The 21,370-nt window shown below is 40.9% G+C and overlaps 1 protein-coding gene across 3 annotated transcripts in view; it reads left to right on the top strand.

Annotated features, from left to right (window-relative positions):
• Large1 (LARGE xylosyl- and glucuronyltransferase 1) overlaps positions 1 to 21,370 on the top strand; it is a 506,337-nt gene that overhangs the window by 212,987 nt on the left and 271,980 nt on the right. For all 3 annotated transcript variants that reach the window (XM_036187421.1, XM_036187422.1, XM_036187423.1), the window contains one exon: positions 8,128 to 8,429. In XM_036187421.1, coding sequence (XP_036043314.1) covers positions 8,128 to 8,429 — 302 coding nt within the window. The remainder of the gene's footprint in view (positions 1 to 8,127; positions 8,430 to 21,370) is intronic.

Below are 21,370 nucleotides of genomic sequence, written 5' to 3'. Positions count from 1 at the left end.
GTGTGTGTGTGTGTGTGTGTGTGTGTGTGCGCGCGTGCGCGCCAGCCAAAGATACCTTCCAGAAAAACACTCTGGGAAAATCTTCAGGTGAAACATTCCCTGTTTACCCATAACAATCAAGCAACCCTTGCCTGGTCTTGTTGCCATTTGCCTTCCCACTGCATATGTGATGCTATGCTTCTGGAATCTTCTAGGACTTCAGACCATGGCGTAGCTAAAAATTTACCTTTGACTAGGTCTGGTGCACACACTGCCTACAAGTGCAAAAGCTGAGGTATTAGCATACTCAGCTTTCATAATAGTGTTTGAGGAGTATACTTCTTTTTAAGTGAAACTTTCAAGATCAGCTTGAGCTTTTTAAAACTTTTTTAAAATGACTGTGGCTTCAACCTTTTGTCTGTTTTGCATTTTGAAGTGGTATCGAAGGAGGGTGTGAAATTTCTATATTGCAAAGAGGGCATGATTTATTTGTTTATTTTTTAAATGACAAGATGCTTTATGAACATTGCCTCCTGTAGAAGGAGAGACATTGGAAAATTCAGTATAACTCAGCCCTTTGATCATCCTAGAGGAAAGGGTAGCATCCTGGCAACTGGACCTGCTTCATAGACAATACTCTAATACAGACAGAAGGAAGATTAGGGGAACTAAATGGCCCACAAACTTTGAGGAGATAGGGTACCTTTGTCTTAGCTATAAATACCATGGCCAAAGCAACTTGTACAAGAAAGAGTTTATTTGGGTTTCTGGTACTAGAGTCCATGATGGTGTAGGGAAGGCATGGTAGCAGGTACAAGAAACTGATGCTCATTTCAAACCACAAGCAGAGAATAAGAACTGAGAATGCCATGGCTTGAAAATGTCAAAGACTGCCCCTAGTAACATACTTATTCCAGCAAGGCTATACTACCTGAAGAGTGCCATCAACTGGGGACCAAGTATTCAAACATCTGAGCCTGTGGAGGACATTCTTACTCAATCACCATACCAGGAATAGGGACATTTCTGTTCATGTGACCAGAGCTGCCTCTAAGAGGGTAGTAGAAGCTGAGGCAAGGGGACAGGACCCTGATGAGAGCCACACTGCACTGAAGGGTACAATGTGAAAGCCTTCTTTGCACCTGAGCCAGAGGGTCTGGCATGATGCATAGGATAGTGTTTCTCTACTTTAGTTATATGTGAGAATCTCATGCAGGGCTGCTTCCTGTGCTGAGAACTAGAGGCCTCTCAACTCCAGAGGCTTTGAGCTCATTCATCTGGGTAAGGCCTGCACACACACCAGTAAGTCACCATGTATATTAGAGCTACAGTTTATGATATATGTATGTAGAATGTGTGTGTGTGTGTGTGTGTGTGTGTGTGTGTGTGTGTGTGCACTTGTGAGGAGGCCAGAGGAGGATGTTAGGTATCCTGCCTTATCATTGTTTACCTATTCCTTTCAGACAATCCCTCCTCACTGAACTTGGACCTCACTATTTTTTGTGTTGGTTAAACGGCCAACAAGCACCACTGTCTTTGTTTCACTTCCAACTCCCACCCTCTCAGTGCTGGAAATACAGGCCTGTCTGGCCACAAGTGGCTTTTATGTGGGTGTTGAGTAGCCTGATGCTTGCACAAGAATCATTCTTGACCTTGAAGTAATGGACTTACTTATGCACATTCTTAAACTCAATTTGGTGGAAATGAGGTTGAAGGACATTAATTCCTAAAATCTATGTGGGAAGCTGTGAGAATAGAGAGATACTGGAGGCAGGGGATTAACCAAGGAGAACAATATGATGTTTTAGGACAAAGTCCTACTGGCCTTGGACATAAAAGATCTCAAAATCTGGGTTCCTCATTTTTTCTAAATGAGATTCTTCTAGGACAAAGCCACATCCATTTGACATCTTGTCATGTAAAGGGTAGGATATAGTATCTTCATTGCTTACAGAACCATGCAGGAGGACAACTTTTTTCAAGTCTGCCTCTGAGTGCAGGATTTTGGTACCTATATTCAAGATCTGACTAAAAGTGCCAGAGGCACACCCAAGTCTGGCCCAATCTGGAAATGAGTCATGCGGCAGTGTCCATTTGCAAGTGAGTGACTGATCTTATACCATGTGATATGCAAACTCTCCATAAAGATTGCAGGATAGTTAATACATACAAATTGATTGGGATTACCATTTAGGACATTGTAGACAGCAGGTTTAATCCCTGTCATTGCACCACACAGAGATTGCTTTTCAATATCCCCCCCCCTTTTTTTTTTTTACATTTTTAGAGCTTTATTGGGAGAGAGGGGGAGAGAGAGAGACAGAAAGACAGAGAGACCTCGCGGAGGGCGGAAAGAGACAAGAGCTCAATTTTCCCTTTTTGTTCTGAACTTGGATGTTTTGATTTTTAATTCAGAGCATTCATCTCAAGTAGATTCAGAGATTCAAATCCAATGATAAAGTTCTTGGTTGTTCAGAATTTTCTGGAGGGAGGAGAAAGCATTTGTCAACTGAGGTTTTGTATAATGTCTTATTTGACATTTCTAACTCAAAGTAGGCTGAACTAGATCAATGCATGTGCACACTTTGTCTTAGAAAGATACACTATGTATATATAAATAGATTGCATATTGAAACAACAGTGTCTGGGGGAAGGGCAACAGAATAATAAAGTTAGGGTTAGGGCTGAGGCTGGAGGAAGAGGGAAGAAAGACATTTCAGAATCTCAGCTGAGTCTAATTGTGGTGGTATTGTGTTCCCCAAAATATTGTGCACCCTAATAAATTTATCTGGGGTCAGAGAACAGACAGCCACTAGATAGCCAAAAATGGTGGCTAGAAAATGGGTCAGAGCAAGCCATAGCAGAAGCTTGGCGGTGGTGGTGCATGCCTTTAATCCCAGCACTTGGGAGGCAGAGCTAGGCAGATCTCTGTGTGTTCAAGGATATAGCCAGCATGGAGACACATGCCTTTAATCCCAGAAAGGGAGCCTTTAATCCCAGGGAGTGACGGCAGAAAGGGAAAGATATATAAGGTGTGAAGACCAGAAACTAGAAGCATTTTGACTGGTTAAGCTTTTAGGCTTTAAGCAGCACAGTTCAGCTGAGACCCATTCTGGATGAGGACTCAGAGGCTTCCAGCCTGAGGAAACAGGATCACCTGAGGAAGTAGCAAGGTGAGGTAGCTGTGGCTTGTTCTGTCTCTCTGATCTTACAGCATTCACCCCAATAACTGGCTTCAGGTTTGATTTTATTAATAAGAGCTGTTAAGATTCCTGCTACATCTAATGCTGGGTAATATGTAAATATAGCCACAGCTCTGACCAGCATTTACATATGGAGACAATGAGTTACAGAAAAATGCAGCACTTTGCTTAAGTTTGTTAACTAGTAAATAGAAAGCCATAGTTTAATCTCAGTTATTCTTAATGCCATGCTCTCTACTTCCTTTGATTATCTGGTAGCTTTGGTTGTTCTCTCAGCTTTCCTTCAACATGAACTATTATAATTTCTCATTAAATAACAGGTAGTTTGAGATTTATTAGACTTGCATTTTTCATAGATTTTAAAATATTTTATCTCTAGAGATTACAAACTCTTCCCCCCCTCCTTGTCTCTTCTTCACATCCCTGTTAAGTGCAGCAAAGGTGCTAGAACTTTCAGCTGAAGAGAGTGGTGTGAGGATCATTGTGGTCATTGTTTTGGTCAGGGGTCTCCAGAGAAACAGAACCATGTATGGGTATGTTCCTGGACACACTTACATGTAAGTGCCTGCACACATACACACACACACACACACACACACACACACACACACACACACACACACAGAGTGAATGAATGTATATGATTGACTATAGACCAAAGGAGTCCCTGGCAGATCTGCAGATGAGTCAGCAAACTGGAAGCTCAAGGTGAGCCAGCAAATAGTTGCCATTGCTGTCTGGAGGCCTATGGTCAAGAAGAGGCAGCCTAGAGACTTTACAAGGGCAAGTGTTTTAGTTTCTTCTGTTGAGTGTGTAGGAAGGAGAAATCTAAAGTCCAGGCAAGAAGGACTTCTCTTCCTCAGAGAAATAGTTGGCCTTCGTGTTCTGACCACTTCTGTCACTTTTTTAAGATTGGATGAGGCTCACTCACCCTGGAGAAGGATTTCTTCTTTACTAATTAGACTGATACAAATGTTTATCTTGTTAAACAAAATCATAGCTGGGCTGTGGTGGCAAATGCCTTTAATCCCAGCACTCGGGAGACAGAGGCAGGCGGATCTCTGTGAGTTCAAGGCCAAACTGGTCTACAGAGCGAGATCCAGGAAAGGCACAGAGCTACACTGAGAAACCCTGTCTTGGGGGAAAAAAATGGCCCAGTCAAGTTGACACATCAAATTGACCATCATAGTGATAGTGCCTAAACAGATATTAGTTTGATATATATATATATCAAATGTGTGTGTGTGTGTGTGTGTGTGTGTGTGTGTGTGTGTGTGAGAATTTGAGACTGGGCAATTAGAAACATGCAAAAAAAGTTCGACTTCATGGGCACTTCAACATGTGATCCATAGACTCTTTCTGTTTAGCATGGTGTACACTGACTTGTTTAGGTGGAGTAAGGAGTTGCATGTGGGGCAGCTCTATATCACCCGAAGGTGTTAGAGATAAGACTGTGCTTGTTGGATAGCAGAGGGAATAGCTATGTCTTTACAATTGATAGCTTGAGAAAACCAGGCATAGTTACAGTTGTTTACTTAGACCATGGACTCTAACCCTGGGAGGATTAATTACAGAATCTAACTCATAAGACATATTGGCAATGACTATAAGCCTATGACTTGCTCTTTACTCTTGTTACCTCCCATCAAAGGTTTGATGAAGCTCAATGAACAAATAAACAAATGAACAAATAAAATAATACAAATAAAAGAGAGCACACTGTCAGCATGGCAAAGCAGCAGGGCCTCCTAGACATCTAGTTGCTCAGTGCTGGGATTGCACAGCCAGGTTACTGCGGGGTCCTCTGCACAGGAAGCAAGATCTGAGAGGGGTCTGCATTTTCCTCCTTTTTCTTTCTCTTCCCTTCCCTTCTCCGCCCTTTTCCCCCCTCCCCTCTCCTCCCCTTCCTTTTCTTTTTCTTTTTCTTTGTTGTTTTCTTTTTTGTTTGTTTTTCAAGACAGGGTCTTACTGTGTATATTTGGCCATCCTATAACTCACTATGTAGACTGTAGGCTGGCCTCAAACTCTTGGAGATCTACCAAATCTGTGCTGGAATTGAAGGTGTGAGACACCAACCCAGCATCCCTCCTTTTCAAAAGAAAGTAGTTGAAAAGGTCAGGGACTTGGGCAAAGTGATGTGCGTTCAAAACAGACTAGAAATGACACTCATGTCCACTATTGGCACATCTTCTATTCCAGGTTCTGGGCCCAATATTATTTTTACCCTTTAGGTGTCATTTCTTCTTACAAAGGATTGCATTTTTCTTTGCTATGTACTTACAGATGGCAAATTGATTGAGTCCTGAAAAGCAAGAAAACATCTGTAAATGTTTGAGAAAGTTTAGTTAAAACCAAATGGGCCCAACAACAGGCTGGAAATGGACTCAACAGGAATGTCATTTTCTATAAGCACATGATTAAAGCTTGTGATTTCCTAAACAGGCTTGTGGGCTGTAGGGAAAGGGGCAGGAGGATAGGAAAGGGACCTGGTACTGGTCCTGCCTTCTATGTTTTCCTATGTGTGCACCTTGACATAGCAAAGGCCAGGAACAAGATGGTGGGAGATACCCTCTGTCAAAATTATGTCAGAGGAAGCCAAAGCTTTTGGCCACTTGCAGTCTTATGTCCATGATAATTAACATGTTGAATTCCATCTGCAACTCTGTTTCCCTCTTTGGGAGCGGGGTTGTAGGCACCCCTATGTGCCCGGTGCCTCTTAGGTGGAGGCACAGCCCTTTTTCTGTTTGGGCCTCTTATTCAAGCCTCCAACCTTGTTGCTGTGCTACCTTTATGTTCATGTTTCACAGAAGGGATTATAAGCTCAGAGCATTGAAGTAAACCCTTGTTGCCTTTGCCAAATTTCCAGAGTCCCTCAGTATCTTAGGCCTTCAGATCTTTCTGGGTTCTGTGCTCATGTTCCTAATTTTTTTATGAGAGAAATGGCCATCTCACATCCAGAGACCTTTAACTCAGCCCCTTATATGGGGTCACAGCCAGGTGTGTCATCAAGGAGAGCTTCCTGCTGTGAACATTAATAGCGTCAGTCTCCTTGTCTGTACAGACATAGTGAATGCCTTGTGCTCTGATCCTTAAGGCATTGTGTGTATAGAGGATGGAATGTGCAAGAAACCCCTGCCAGTCACTCTATGCCTTGGGCGTCTCCCTTCTCTTACTAATGAGATGTTCATCTTTGTCTACCCTACTCCAAGGTCCATGTTCACTAAGCTATTTTAGCTACTCTCCCCCCCCCCCTTAAGATGGGAGCTCAAACTCTGTGTATCTAAGGATGACCTTGAGTTCTTGATCCTCCTCAAGTGCTGGTGTTATGGGTATTCACTAAGGCCAGGTGCATCAGAGGAGACTAAGGCCTCACACTTGTCAGGGAAGCACTCTCTCCACCAAGTGTTTAATTCTATTGGTGGAACCAAACATGGAGGCTGATTTCAAAAGCAGGGGATAACCAGCCCAGTTACAGTGCACCCCTGATCCATCTGTGATTTCATGCCCCCTGCCTTAACCTTTGATTTGTAGTACATGGCAGTGGAATTCAGTAAGCCATTCTTATTGCACTGATAGGATCAGGAGCAAATGCAGCTAACCCTAAAGTGATTAGGGGCTAAATAAAATAGCAGTTATCTATAAAGGACATCAAATGTCCTTAGCAGAGGCAAGTTGCATGGGCAGCACAGGTGAAACACATGGTATGTGATTCATCCCCAGCTTTGATCCTCAAGCTCTGTGAGCCACACAGCCTTGCTGGTAAGTTTAGAATCTCAGTCTAGTCTGGGCTCCAAGGAAGACAAATTGGGTTGTGGAAAAACAGAAGTGCATTTGTTGGGTCTTGCAATAATGGGGGACAGATCACCAAAGTATATTAAACTAGAAGCAAATTTTATTCCAGAAAAATAAAGAATAAAAATTTTTTTAAAAACTAAAACACTGTGGGGCCCAAAAACTTATCAGTTAGCTGTAAAGTTAAAAGTTAACTTTGTTCCAGGCAGTTGTTGGCTATAAGGGGAAGGGAGTTAAATGTTCACCTCTGGCTGTTGCAGAGGAGCTGACTGTAAAGCAGAGAGCCATTGTTAGCAGTTAACCTTTAGAGCTGATGACTGTCAGCTTTCATCTCTTAAGCTTATAATTTTATATTTCTATATTACTGGACTCTTCACATTTTAGCAGGCTAGGGAGATGGTTATTCTCCAGTCATGATAGTTATAGATTGGAAGCCTCTGAGACAGTTGCCCTCTGGCTGGATCCTAGAGTAGAAACAAACAAAAAGAAGTGGCAGCTTTGAGTGTCTCTTGTGTATGAATCAGGACCTCCTGATAGTCCACATGCATTGGGTATTGACTTTCTACAAGGAGATATGCTAATTGCCTTTGGGAAGTGGTGTTTTCAGATTATTAAAAACAAACAAACAAACAAATGGTTAGCCTTGAAATCATATACTTATAAGCAACATTATACAGGCAGAGGATGGCTTCTCTTGGGAGGTGATGCTTTTAAAACAGGTTTTGGAGGATGGCTTAGGAGTTCACTTAAGAAGAACTTCACTTTATTCCCTCTTTTCCTTTGAGCTCTTCTACATCTGAAGCTCCTCATCTCAAAATTTCCATTCTTCCTTATTCATACATTTTATGTGATTTCTTGTTAAGAGTGTCTACTTTCAAACACATTATATGGGGAGGAAGGCATTTTGTTTAACTAGGAACAGTATTAGAAATGTCTTTCTGTAAACAGTATTTTGATTTTTATTACCATAATAAGCCATTCTGTTCTCACTTTTTTCCCATTTCCATATGGATGCTCTGACTTGTCATTCACAGTCCATCTGCTTTCTTGCTAAGCAGTGGAATTGTGTCAAGCAAGAGCCTGGGGTGGTAATGCTGGAGTTCCTGGAGGTAAGTTTCCTAAGCTAATGCTTCCTTGGTCTCTCCACCCCTAGATGGGAAGCCTGTGTCTCTGTCTCCCCTGGAGTCCCAAGCACACAGTCCCAGGTACACTGCCTCTAGCCAGCGGGAGAGGGAGAGCCTGGAGGTTCGTGTGCGAGAAGTGGAAGAGGAAAACCGTTCTCTGCGCAGGCAGCTCAGCCTGGCCCAGGGTCAGGGCCCTGTTCACCGCCGTGGGAACCACTCCAAGACCTACTCCATGGAAGAGGGAACAGGGGACAGTGAGAATCTGCGGGCTGGCATTGTGGCAGGCAACAGCTCTGAATGTGGACAGCAGCCAGCTGTGGAGAAGTGTGAGGTAAGGAGCATACACATTCAGAGAAATGGCTGCTCAGAACCTGTCACTGATTTCTTTGTGTTTCATTAGGAAATATTCATGTTTCCACACTTCATCTGGGAACTCAATTCTTTACCCGGTAGTATGAATGGCTCACCCAGAGATATAGCTCCATTATGCAGTTACTTTGGCCCCCATTCCCTTTTCTGTGTATGAACAGTCTCAGCAATTCAGAACTAAAGTGATGTTGTCTATCAAAAGCCACCCTTTAAGGCTTCATATCTCACTACTACTTTCTTCCTGGAATATACTTCCTTTCTTAGTGAATCTTCGGAATCTTGTAATTCTTATTTTCCTGTAATGTGCCTGCCAGACTCAACCTCCTTTTTTTTCATGTAATATATGCACTGAGACCATGCATGTCTAGAATAAAGAATATTAGGCTTTATCCACCCTGAAGTCACAGCTCATTTTAAGCCATAGCATCTGCCCCATGAATGGATTTATTAATGATGCTGACAGTGCTATCTGTATGCCACATGGAGTGAGGGCTTATTGAATGATGAAGATGAAGATGGACTTGTATAGAAATCTAGTAACAAGAGGAGACCTTAAATAAGAAATGACAAGGAGAGGACCCTAGGATTGTATTAGACTAGACATTTAATACAAGTCTGATTGGAGCATGCTCTAGTGGGTGAGTGTCTAAAAGTTGGCTGTTGTTTCTAATGCTCTGAACAACAACAAAAATTACCCTGACAAAAGCAACTGTAAGAGAGAATCTTTTTTTGGGTCACAATCACAGGTCATAGACTATAACTAGAGACACATTCAGTCAAGAGCAGAGAGAATGAATGCTTCCAATGTTCAGCTAGCTCTCTCCTTTTCACCCAGTCCATAAAGTAGTGCCCACCCATATTCAAGATGGGTTTTTCCCTCTCAATTAAGATGTAATTCATAAAGGCCAACACAATCCAGACAATTCTTTATTGAGACACCTAAATTCCTTTTAGATCTTTTGGACAGAACTTAGCTTAAAAGCTACATAACTGCAAGGGAGCCAGAAATACAAGGAAAATGAACTAACACTTTGAAGCTGTTTTACAGTTGTTACTAATGAATGTTCTCTCTGCCCTATGTTTCTTTCACAAACTTGATTGAACATGAAGATTACTATTTACCAAAATGTGTATCCATGACACCTCATCAAATGTGTGCGCGGTTTATGGGAGTAAAACCCATGAATATTCGTATATAAAAAACTCTGTCCAGGTGATTGTGAGAAATGGGGAATTATTTGGAAATCATCTCTGAACACATAACATGACTGTTTGAAAGGTAAAACAGTATCCTGATTTAGATCTTTAATATATTGACCCTTACTTTGCAGTATTTTGATTTGCCTCTGAGAGTTAGCTTTGATTGATTTTTTTCTTCTCTTTTTCTGTACCTATTTGTCACATTATTTTTTAGACACTTAAAATGTTCTTCTTGGTAGAACTATTCTAGATACACTCTGGTCCTTCTCAGCACTTTTGCACCTGTATGTGAAGGCTGTCATGTCTCAAAGTGACCTGTTTCCTTGCACATGGAGCCAGAGCCTCTACGTGCCCAATAGCAATTCATATCTCATTGGTAGCACTTGGCAAAGGTTTTGGCAAAAGAGCCAAAGAGGCAAACCAGAAATGTCAGTGACTGGGGTCAAAATAGATGCTTCCTTCATCCTGTTATTTTTCCATGATGAATGCTGAAGCTTGTCTTGATATCTCATTAGAGGACAGAGTTATGTTGCCAAGGACAATTCTATAGTCTGTGGTCACAGTTAAACTTCTACTCAGTCTGGCAAGTATTTCTGAAAACTATCATAATGACTTCCAGGCTATCAACAGAGCTAGCTGGTGACAGAACTACCAGCCCTTTCAGTCCCTGTGCCCTTTCCTCCTCTCCTAATTATGTGGCCTTTACCATCCTTTTATTCTTGCATATTTATGTTGCTCAAGCAATACTGTTTCAGTGAAGGCTGGATTCTGTGCACCTCAGAATTGAATGATCTATTTTCATTTTCACTCCTCCATATATGTAGAAGCACATGTGTTTTTCTTGTTTTCTCATATTAACCATTCCTGGGGTTGATTGTGGTATAATAAAAAAAAAAAATCACTAGAACTAGAGGCAAGAATGCTTCTTATTGAACCCATAAGCTATGACAATTTATTTTCCCTAATGAACTAAAATGAGAATAGCATCCTCTCCCCTAATGAATGTGAGGATGAAATGAGTTTGTGAGTTGGAAATGAATGCTCATGTACTTGCTATGGGTGTTCTTCTCTGTTTCTGTATAGTCAATCAATTGATATTTGATAGCTTAAGGCAATAGCAATCATTTGGGGATTTTTTTTGACCACCTATGTGGATGTGTTTACCTGTGTGTATGTGCATATACTTATGTATGCATCTGTGGAGGTCAGAGGAGGACCTTGGGTGTCTTCTTCCTGTATTCTCCACTTCACTTTTTGGGACAAGGTCTTTTTGTGGAACCTGAAGCCTTCCATTTGATCTAGGATGACATGTAAGCAAGTTCTTGGAATCTACCTATCTCAACCTTACCCCATGCTGGGATGTGTGACCATGCCTACACATGGTGTTGGGAATTTGAATTTCAGTCCTCTTCCTTACATAGCAAGCACTCTTACCCACAGAGTCACCTCCCAGCTGTCATTTCATGTGCTACTACAGTGTGTTGAGTTCAGAAAGAGATATGCTGAGTGGTTCTGGTTTGGGTACCCTTGTGTAATGGATATTTGTTGTGACTGAAGCAGTAGTAATGACCCAGGCTGCCTTTCCTCCTGTCATATCTCTGTATGGGCTACACTGAGCTTCCCAACAACATGGCTCTTTTCAGCATTAAGATACTTGCATAGTAGCTAATGGTTGTAGGTCTCAGTGTCCCAGTATGTAAGGCACATAGAACTAGTCACTTCTACTGATGACAGAGTATATTAGTTGAAATGGTCAAAGAGGTCCACCTACTTGCAAGGAAGAAGTGATGCAATCTTGTCTCCCAGGTAGAAGAATATCAAAGGATTTATGGATATAGTATAAAAACTGCCACAGTAAGTATTGGTAACAGAAGTTATCAATGGATAGTGTCCTGTGATGGAAGATGACAGCTTAAGGACACATCTCTTGTCTTCTGCTCCTTGCTTTGTGTTCCCTTTATCAGTAGTCACTTGACTTCCTAGCATTTCATAAGGAATAGCAGATGCCTTGCTAAATCTTTTACAATGTAACTCTTCCCAGGCAGTATATTTTCCTCCTTTTACAAACCAGTAACCTATGGTAAATCAAGGCCACAATTATTTTAAAGTCATGTAATTAGAAAGAATTGGAGCCTAAGGTATGAACTTGGGTGGTTTGCTTCCAGAAACTTGGACATTAGCCATTGCGCATCACTCTGTGACTCAGGACTTCTAGGATCCACACTCTTGGAACCTGATGCCCAGTCCATATTGTATGTCTGATCAGTGGCTGTGAAAAGATATCATGATGGCATTTGGATGTGTAATTCACTAGCTCCATATGTCTTCTTTGGTGCCTCTTTAAGAGTGTAAATCCACTAAAATATCCTCCCTAAATGCCAGGCCTTAGAATCAGGGAATGTTGTGGCTGCAGTGTAACAGGATTGTCTCATAATTGATTTTCAAGGAGCCCTGGGTGCCATTGAGTCAGCACCTTATGGTTACCACCTCCATTTGTTAATATCGAATGTCAGTTTGATGGGGCCTAGAATTCCAATGGAAACAAACCACTGGTCATGTTTGGGTAGGAGGCTCTACTTCAGGTTAATTGAAATGGGAAGTCCCCCTAAATCTGATAGGCACCATTCCTTGCACTGTGGGTCCCATACTGAATAGAAAGAAAGGGAGGGAGTGAAGGAGGGAGAAAGGAAAGACAGAAGAAAGCAGTCAAGCTAGCTAGCTGAGCACCAAGACTCATTAACTCTGACCCCTTACTATGGATAACATGTGACCGGTTGCCTCATCCCCCTGCTGCGATGACTTCTCTGACATGATAGACTATGCCCTTAAACTCTAACCAGAAAAATTCCTTCCTTCCTTATGATGTTCTTGTCATAGCAACAAGACTGGTGATTATTGTATTCCCTACTTGTACTGTTACTATTTATGTACTGCTCCATAGCATGATCCAACGCTTTAAGCTATTCATTATTAATTATTTATAGTTTCTGAAAAATCAGGAATATGGAGCAAGGTAAGTTTGGGCAATGACTCTGGTTCTTTCAAGGCACATGGTCTCTGTAGGACTCTAGTCATCTAAAGGCTTACTAGAGCTTCAGGCTTTGTTTCCAAAGTGGCTCACAACATAGGTGGAGTCTCAGTTCCCTAGGAATGCTTAAGTGTCCCTGTAATGAAGCAGTTAGCTTGCCTCAGAGTAAGCCATTTAACAGAAAGGAAGACAAAAGTCTTATTGTTCTTTCTAGCCCAGCCTCAGATGGCATTTGCCATTCTCCTGTTGCATTTGCTTGTTTATAAGGGAAAGAGATTGTCATGTAAAGTGAAAAGTACCAGTGTATCAGGTTAAGAGTCACAGTGGCATGGAAGGTTGATGAGGCAGCTAGAAGCGTCATTGCCTGATAGTGTGAGAGAAAGGACAATAATGCCACTTAATCTTGCCTGCTCTTGCACATTTTGCAAGCTCTGGGCACCAAGAATTATATTTTTTTGTGTGTGTGCAGGTATGTCAGCCAGTGTGGTCACCCCTCCCCCATTTTATAGACAAAGAAGCCAAGGTTTACCAGTGCCACTCAACTCAAAAAACTTAACTAACCTAACTAAAAGCCAGAGAGAATATCCATATTAAGAAAATCAGGAATGAAAAGGGGTACATAAGAACAGACACTGAGGAAATACAGAGTTATTAGGTCATATTTCAAAAACCTGTACTACACAAAATTGGAAAATGTAAAGAAATGGACAGTTTTCTCCATAGATACCACTTAACCAAAGTTAAATCAAGATCATATAAACAATGTAAATAGATTGATATCCTCCAATTCCTCCAAGGAAATAGAAGCAGTCAGTAAAAGTCTCCCAAACAAAAAGAATCCCAGAGCCAAATGGTTTCAGACCAGTATTTTACCTGACCTTCAAAGAAGAGATAATACCAATCAATACTCCTCAAATTATTCTACAAAATAGAAACAGAAGGAACATTGTCAAATTCATGTTATGAGGTCATAGTCACCCTGATATCCAAACCACACAAAGACTCAACAAAAAGAATTACAGACCAATCTCCCTCATGAACATAGATGCAAAAGTACTCCATAAAGTACTTGCAAACCAAATCCAATAACACATCAAAAATATCTACCATGATAAAGTAGGTTTCATCTCAGATATCCAGGGATGTTTCAACATATGAAAATCTGTCAGTGTAATTCACCATATAAACAACATGAAAGAAAAAGAAACCACATGATCATACTTTAAATGCTGAAAAGGCCTTTGACAAATTCCAACACTCTTTTATGATGTAAGTCTTAAAAATATCAGGGAAAGATTGGACATTCCTAAAAATAAAGTAATATACTGCAAGCCTGTTGCCAATACCAAACTAAATGAAGAGAAACTCAATGGAATTCCATTAAAATCAAGAAGGAGACAGGTTGTCCACTCTCTCCATACCTATTCAATATAGTACTTGAAGTTTTGGCTAGAGCAATAAAATAACTAAAGGAGATCAAGGGGATACAAATTGGAAAGGAAAAAGTCAAAATATCACTATTATGATAGTATACATTAACAACACTCAGAATTCTACCCAGGAACTCCTACAGCTAATAAACACATTCAGTGATATGGCTAGATACAAGATTAATGCAAAGAAAATCAGAAGCCCTCATATATACAGATGATAAAGTGGCTGAGAAAGAAATCAGGGACAAAACATCCTTTGAAATAGCCTCAAATTATATAAAATATATTCATGTGACTCTAACCAAGCAAATGAGAGACCTGTATGACAAAACTTCAAGGCACTGAAGAAAGAAATTGGAGAAGATATCAGAAGATATAAAGATCTCCCACATTCATGGATTGACAGGATTAACATAGTAAAAAGCAATCTACAGAATCAACACAATCCCCACCTTCCTGTGTGAAAACAAAAAACCTGAGATTACCCAAACAACCTTGTACAATAAAAGAACTTTGGAAGGTATCACCATCCTGATTTCAAACTCTACTATAGGACTGTAGTAATAAAAACTGCATGGTATTGGCATAAAAACAGACAGGCGAATCAATGGAATTGAATCAAAGACCCTGACATAAATCCACACATCTATGAACACTCTATTTTTGACAAAGAAGCCAAAACTATACAATGGTAAAAAGAAAGCATCTTCAACAAATGGTGCTGGTAGAACTCAATGCCGGTAGGTAGAAGAATGCAAATAGATCCACATCTGTCACTTTGCACAAAATTCAAGTCCAAATGGGTCAAAGACCTCAACACAAATCCAGAGATACTGAACCCCATAGAAGAGAAAATGGAGTTTTGCCTTAAATGCATTGGAACAGGAGATAACTTCTGGATTCCATTTCAATAGGGCAGACAATAAGATCAACAATAAATGGGAGGGACCTCCTTAAACTGAGAAGCTTCTGTAAGGCAAAGGACACTGTAAAAAGGACAAAAGGACAGCCTACAGAATGGGAAAAGTTCTTCACCATTACCACATCCAACAGAGGTCTGGTTTCCAAAATCTTTAAAGAACTCAAGAAACTAGACATCAACAAAACCAAATAATCCAATAAAAAATGGGGTACAGATCTAAACAAAGAATTCTTAACAGAAGAAACTCAAATGGATGAACTTATAGAAATGTTCAACAACATCAACAACAACAAAAGTGGGCAGTGGTGGTGCAAGTCTTTAATCCTAGCACTTGGGAGGCCAAGGCAGGCAGATCTCTGATTTCAAGGCCAGCCTGGTCTACAAAGAGAGTTCCAGAATAGCCAGGGCTGTTACACAGAGAAATCCTGTCTCAAAAAATCAAACCAAACCAAACCAAAACAAAACGTTCAACATTCTTAGCCATCAGGGAAATGCAAATCAAAAGAACTCTCAGATTCCACTTTATACCTTTCATAGTGCCTAAGATCAAAAACATATGTGACAGCTCATGCTGGAAAGGATGTGGAGCAAAGGAACACTTTTCTTGTTGGTGGGAGTGTAAGCTTGTATAGCCACTTTGGAAATCAGTATGGCAGTTTCTCAGAAAATTGGGAATCAATCTACCTCAAGACCCAACTATACCACTCTTGGGCATTTGTCCAAGGATGCTCAATCATGCCAACAAGAACACTTGCTCAACTATGTTCGTAACAGTTTTATTTGTAGTAACCAAGAACCTGGAAACAACTTACATGTCCCTCAACCAAAGAATGGATAAAGAATATGTGGTACATTTACACAATGGAGTATTACTCAGCTGTTAAAAACAATGACATCTTGAAATTTGAAGCAAATGGCTGGAATTAGAAAAAAATCATCCTGAGTGAAGTGTCTCAGAAAGACAAACATGCTATATACTTATAAGTGCATATTAGTTATAAAGGATAACCATGTTACAATCCTGGGACCAAGAGAGACTAGATAACAAAGAAACCTCAAGGGAAACACTTTGATCTCCCTGGGAATGGGAAAAAGAACAGATTTCATGGATGGGCTGGGCAGTGGGTAGGGAGGGGGACACCAGGGATTAGACTGAGTGCGGGTCGGGGAGAGAATACTGAAAGAGAGGACTGGAAGGGGGGTCATTTCTCAGTCAAGTAGAAACCTGGTGCAAGGGAAACTCCCAGGAATCTACAAGGATGTTCCCAACTAAGACTCCTAGCAAAAGGGGATACATAGCCTGAACAGGCCATCTCCTGTGATCAAGCTTGACTACCAGTGAATGAGTAACCCAGCCAAATAACCATGGACCACTGTTGAGCCTATGAGATGTGCTAGGGTAAGGTTGAAACAGAGATTGTGGGAGTGGCCAACCGGTGACTGGTCGAGCCCTGGCTGGATGACCCAGAGACCTAGGATAGAACTAAACAGGTCTGGAAGGGGAAAAAATGTCTGCTATCATCAGAGAGGCTTCCTCTGGCAACTGGTAGAAGCAGATGCAAAGGCCCACAGCCACTCATTAGGATAAGTTCAGGTAATCCTGCTGAAGAAAGGGAGAAAGAATTGGAGGAGTCAGAGGGATCAATCAAGAACATCACAAGAAAATTCACAGAATCATCTAACCTGGGCTCATAGAGGCTCACAGGTACTGAATAGATAACCAAGGAGTCTGCATGGGACTGACCTAGGCACTCTGTATGTATGTGATTGTTGTGTAGCTTGATCTTCTTGTGAGTCCCCTAACAGTGGGAGCAGAGGCTGTCTTTGACTCCTTTGCTGGCTTTGAACCATATTTCTCTTGTTGGCTTGCCTTGCCCAGTCTTAATACATGGGGAGGTGCTTACTCTTACAACAACTTGATAGGTCATGTTTTGTCAATGTCAATGGGAAGCCTGCCCTTTTCTGAATAAAAAGGAAGGAAGGGTGTATGGGGGAGAGATTGGGGGGCGGAGACTAGGAGGAGAAGAGGGAGGGGAAACTGGGGTCTAGATATAAAATAAATAAATAACTTAAAAATTAAAAAAATTTGAAAAAATGTGCTAATTGAGATTGGATTTGTGTGTGTGTGTGTATGTGTGTGTGTGTGTGTTTCAATAACAAAGCACACATAGCATGATAACTTCTTAACCATTCTTAAGTGCACAGTGTTTGGTATTATCACACTGTTATGTTAGTTACTCGACCTACTATAACTTTGTAATTTTGCATAAATGACCAGTTCACCTTAAACAACTTCTAAGTTCTCAATGTCACCAAATCCACACCACTGCTATTTTACTTCTGTTTGTGAATTGACTATTTCCCATATATCTGTATGCATTGTCATTTTGTGACATATTTTATCCTCATGCTATAATGTTATCATTGTCCATTCATATTAGCACACAAAGATGTTGTCTTCCTTTTCAAGGCTATAATACTTCCTTATGTTTTATACCTTGTTCATCCATGTATCTTTGGATGAGGGTTTTGTTGCTTCTATTCCTTAGCTACATGGATAGTGATGCTGTGATCATAGGTGAACACATGTCTTTACTCTTTCTTCCCATTTTTGAGGGCATATACTCAGAAGGAAGACAACTGTTTCATATGATAATGTAAACAAAAATATGTCCAGCCTATATTGTTTACTCCCAGTGTCTGTGGAAGAGTCTAACAACCAGCTGAGGATTCTAATCTGGAGAATGTTCAATGAATCTAAACACACTGAGTTTGCTAGTCCATTCACTTTATTCTCCTAAATCAATTCTATCTACACAGCTTCTTTTCTGTTTTTGTACTTAGCTCCTCTCAGTCCCTCCTGCTCTCAGTCCCTTCTGCTGTTCTCTCATCATTCTACCTAGTTCTTTCTACCTCTGTCCTCATCTTTGTTCTTCTCAATCAATTCACCCCATTGCTCTCAGAGAACCAGTATATATGCACAAACAGTAATTCTTTGGCAAAGCAATGGAGTCTTGAAGTTTTTAGGGTAGCAGAAAGAGGTGATAAGGATCCACACATAAAAGCAATAAATGTTAGCTTCCAATTACAACCCAAAAGGGGAGTAACTAAAGGGGACTTCTCTGATAGGGTCAACTAAAGGCTAAGATCAATTAGGGAATCTAGTAATATCACCAGACTGAGGAGGAAATAAAACTTAATATGCACAAGAAAGAAGCCTGGCACCTATTAACTGCCTTAACTCAGTAACTAACAAATGGCTAAAACATCATCCCAGGAATGTGAGCAGTAAATCTCTTCAGTTAAGGTCTTGTGTAAATAACCTGAGGTGAAGGTAAGGAGTTGATTTAATTGCTAGTGGTTATTTTCTCTATCTCTGTGTAAGATGAGCTAATGTTGATCTATGTGTAGTTTTGCCTTGGAAAAAGGTATCTTTGATGAAATGCTTTTGTCCAGAGAATGGTCCTGGCCAGATATATGTTAATGAAAAACAAACACGGCTGGGGAGAGTTGTCTAATTACCCAAAATGTGTAGGGAAAGTTGTGCCCAAAATTGAGATGCAATCGTGAGATTACATGTACACATAACATGGAGATGCATGGTAAATGGGTAGAATCATAGCTGTTATTGCAAAAGAAGTTTACAACAAGAGACAGCCAGTTCATTCAAAAGGCAGTAACTCCATAATGCCTTGTGTGATGGTTTCCTTTAACAAAACCCTTACTTCTGATAGGTTGACCTTCTGAACTCTAGTTGTCACTGCTGTATACTCCATGGAATTAAACCTCTCATTTTCTCAAGGCAGTTGCTGAGGATATGAGGTATTGAGTGATATGCCCAATCATTAGTTTTTGCCTACCTTAATCTATGAGAAAAATGCCTCCACGTTTTTCCTTTATAGACAAAGCCCTGAGAAGCTTCTCCTTTAGGTTTCATGGAGATTCACATACTCTGCCACAAATACCAGCCAGCCCTGGGTGTCATAAGTAATGTATGTCACAGGTTACATGGCTTTGGTCTGGCCATTGCAGTCCTTCTCCCTCTAGATATCTTCCTGCATGCTTGTCCTTTGGGTATGCTAGATTCCTGGAATGCTGACACTGTGGTTGGTGCCATCAGAGCCCGCTGGCCAACCTGGTCTTTCTTTTTCTTTTATATGCATTGAGCCTATCACAGTCCTAACATATCAGGAAAGGACTTTCCAGCTCTCAATCTGTCTTACAGATTCTAGATCAAAGGTCACTCTTTTTTCTCCTTAATTGTCAGGAATGAATTTCCATTCACAGCTCTGATATTACCTTACCTGTAAGTATAGGTTGCAGAGATTGAAGATGTGCTAAGCAGTGTATTTTGGATGAAAGTTGGAGGTAGAAGGTTCTTAGAAAGAACCTTCCTAATGTTTATAAACGATATCAACATTTTTCACTTTTATTCTTTTAGTGTCCTACACTTGGAGATTAGCAAATATCTATGTGGACCAAAAACTGTGTCATAATTTCCAGTCCCAGTACTAATGCAGTGCTTAGGAAGGATTCCCTATGATGTTAGGTGCTGATAGTAGACTAAAGAGTGGCAAGAGCTTATGGAGAACCAAAGCAGCAGGTTGAATTAAGGAAACTGTGGAGAGGGTGCTGTAGTGCCAACACACAAAGGAAGGGATCCAACCCAGAGCCAAAATGGGGGGATACTAGTCCTGACAGGAGTGTGTCTTATTGTGCACACTTAACCAGAGTATAAGGAAAAGAAACTGGGTTCATTTGATCTAGGAAGGTCAAGTCCTGAGGGCACAGAACAAGTTGAGTCTGGGTAGTAAGTGAGTACAGAGAGACAAACAGAAACACTACCCTACCCTCCAGCCAGACTTAGTGCCAAAGGAAAGTCTTAAAACACCAATAGCCACACAAACACAGAAGAAGGTTTAGAGTGAGGTCTGTGGCTACAAAACCTGATATCTAGGCACAGTCTTTGATATTGGTTGCTCTCAGTCATTAAGAGGGTGTTTAATCCACCACACTGAGAAATTTTGAAACCTGGGATTCTCAGCATCAAAACCTATTTATTATGCCAGTAACCCTACTTCCTGTTGCCTCCTCTATATCTGTTGAGGCCCCTGAGTTCTTCATTCCCTCTGGGGCTAAAAAAATGTGGATGATGCAGAACCCTTCCAAGAGCATATCTTAAGATGCTGAATTTCTCCTTTCTTAGGTAACTGCTCCTTGCTGCTCTGGCTCCAGATGATCTATTTATTCATAGTGGGAGGTGTATTGGCTAAAACTGAAGGGTTTGGAAAATTATGAAAAATATTTGAGAGTGTATGTGCTTCACTTTTATTTAATGGGTTCATTAAGAAAAGTCTCCTTGAATGCAAGATAAAGTTTGATATCTCAGAGGCCACATGTTTAAATATTTGTGATTCAGAAGAGCCCAGTTCTAGTGTCTTCTGCATCCTCTTCTGGGATCTGTGTCCCCACATGCAAGCATTTTTTCCCATTCATTCTTTTCATGATTAAATTGATGGTTTAATCCATATTGCCATTTCATTTGAATCTTGGTCAAGATATTGTCTAGAGATAAGTGAAGTGATGATACCTTCATTTTACAGGTGCAGAAATTAAGAAATGCATAAATGACTCAGCCAGGGTACCTGAAAGATCTGGAAAGACCTGAACACATCCAAATCCACCCCCACCCCTACACACACACCCATACATGCACACTTTTCTTAATATGTTCTTAAGATGTAATTTTCTAGCAGAAGTACTGTTGGTTTTAAATGTGGCAGTTTTTATTGGCGCTGTTACCTTCTGAGGAAAGGTTAGAGGCACAACAAAACCCAGTGTCAGAGCTTTATTAGGAGCAAGAGTGATGGAACAGAAGAGAGACAGTAGCCAGGCCTGGGGCAGAAACAGGTGTAGGAAAGAGAGGGGTATTGGGAGAGGAAAGAGCAGAAGAGCAGGGAGGAGTCTGTGCCTGGCTTTTTAAGGTTTCCCCTGCACATGCGCATGTGGGCTTAGGGAGCTGCGCCACGCATAAGCTGATTGCCATGCTGCACATATTTGTGTAATCATGCAGTGCAATGATGAGATAAGACTTAAGACCCCTTGCTTAGCTACTGAAGTGCACACGTGTAGTCATATAGCTGGAGTGGCAGAATCCTAACAAGTACCTTTTCTTTCTTTTCTTTTAATGAAAAAAAAAATCTATGTGTGTGTGTGTGTGTTTCTGTTATGATAAAATAACCATGACTGAAAGCAACTTTGGGAGGAAAGGGTTTATTTTGTCTTACAGTTTACATCACAGTCCATCACTGAAGCAGCCA

Source organism: Onychomys torridus, chromosome 5 (genome assembly GCF_903995425.1).
Source record: "Onychomys torridus chromosome 5, mOncTor1.1, whole genome shotgun sequence".
NCBI lineage: Eukaryota > Metazoa > Chordata > Mammalia > Rodentia > Cricetidae > Onychomys > Onychomys torridus.
Note: the sequence above shows the minus strand (reverse complement) of the source record. Positions and strands in the feature narration are given on the sequence as shown.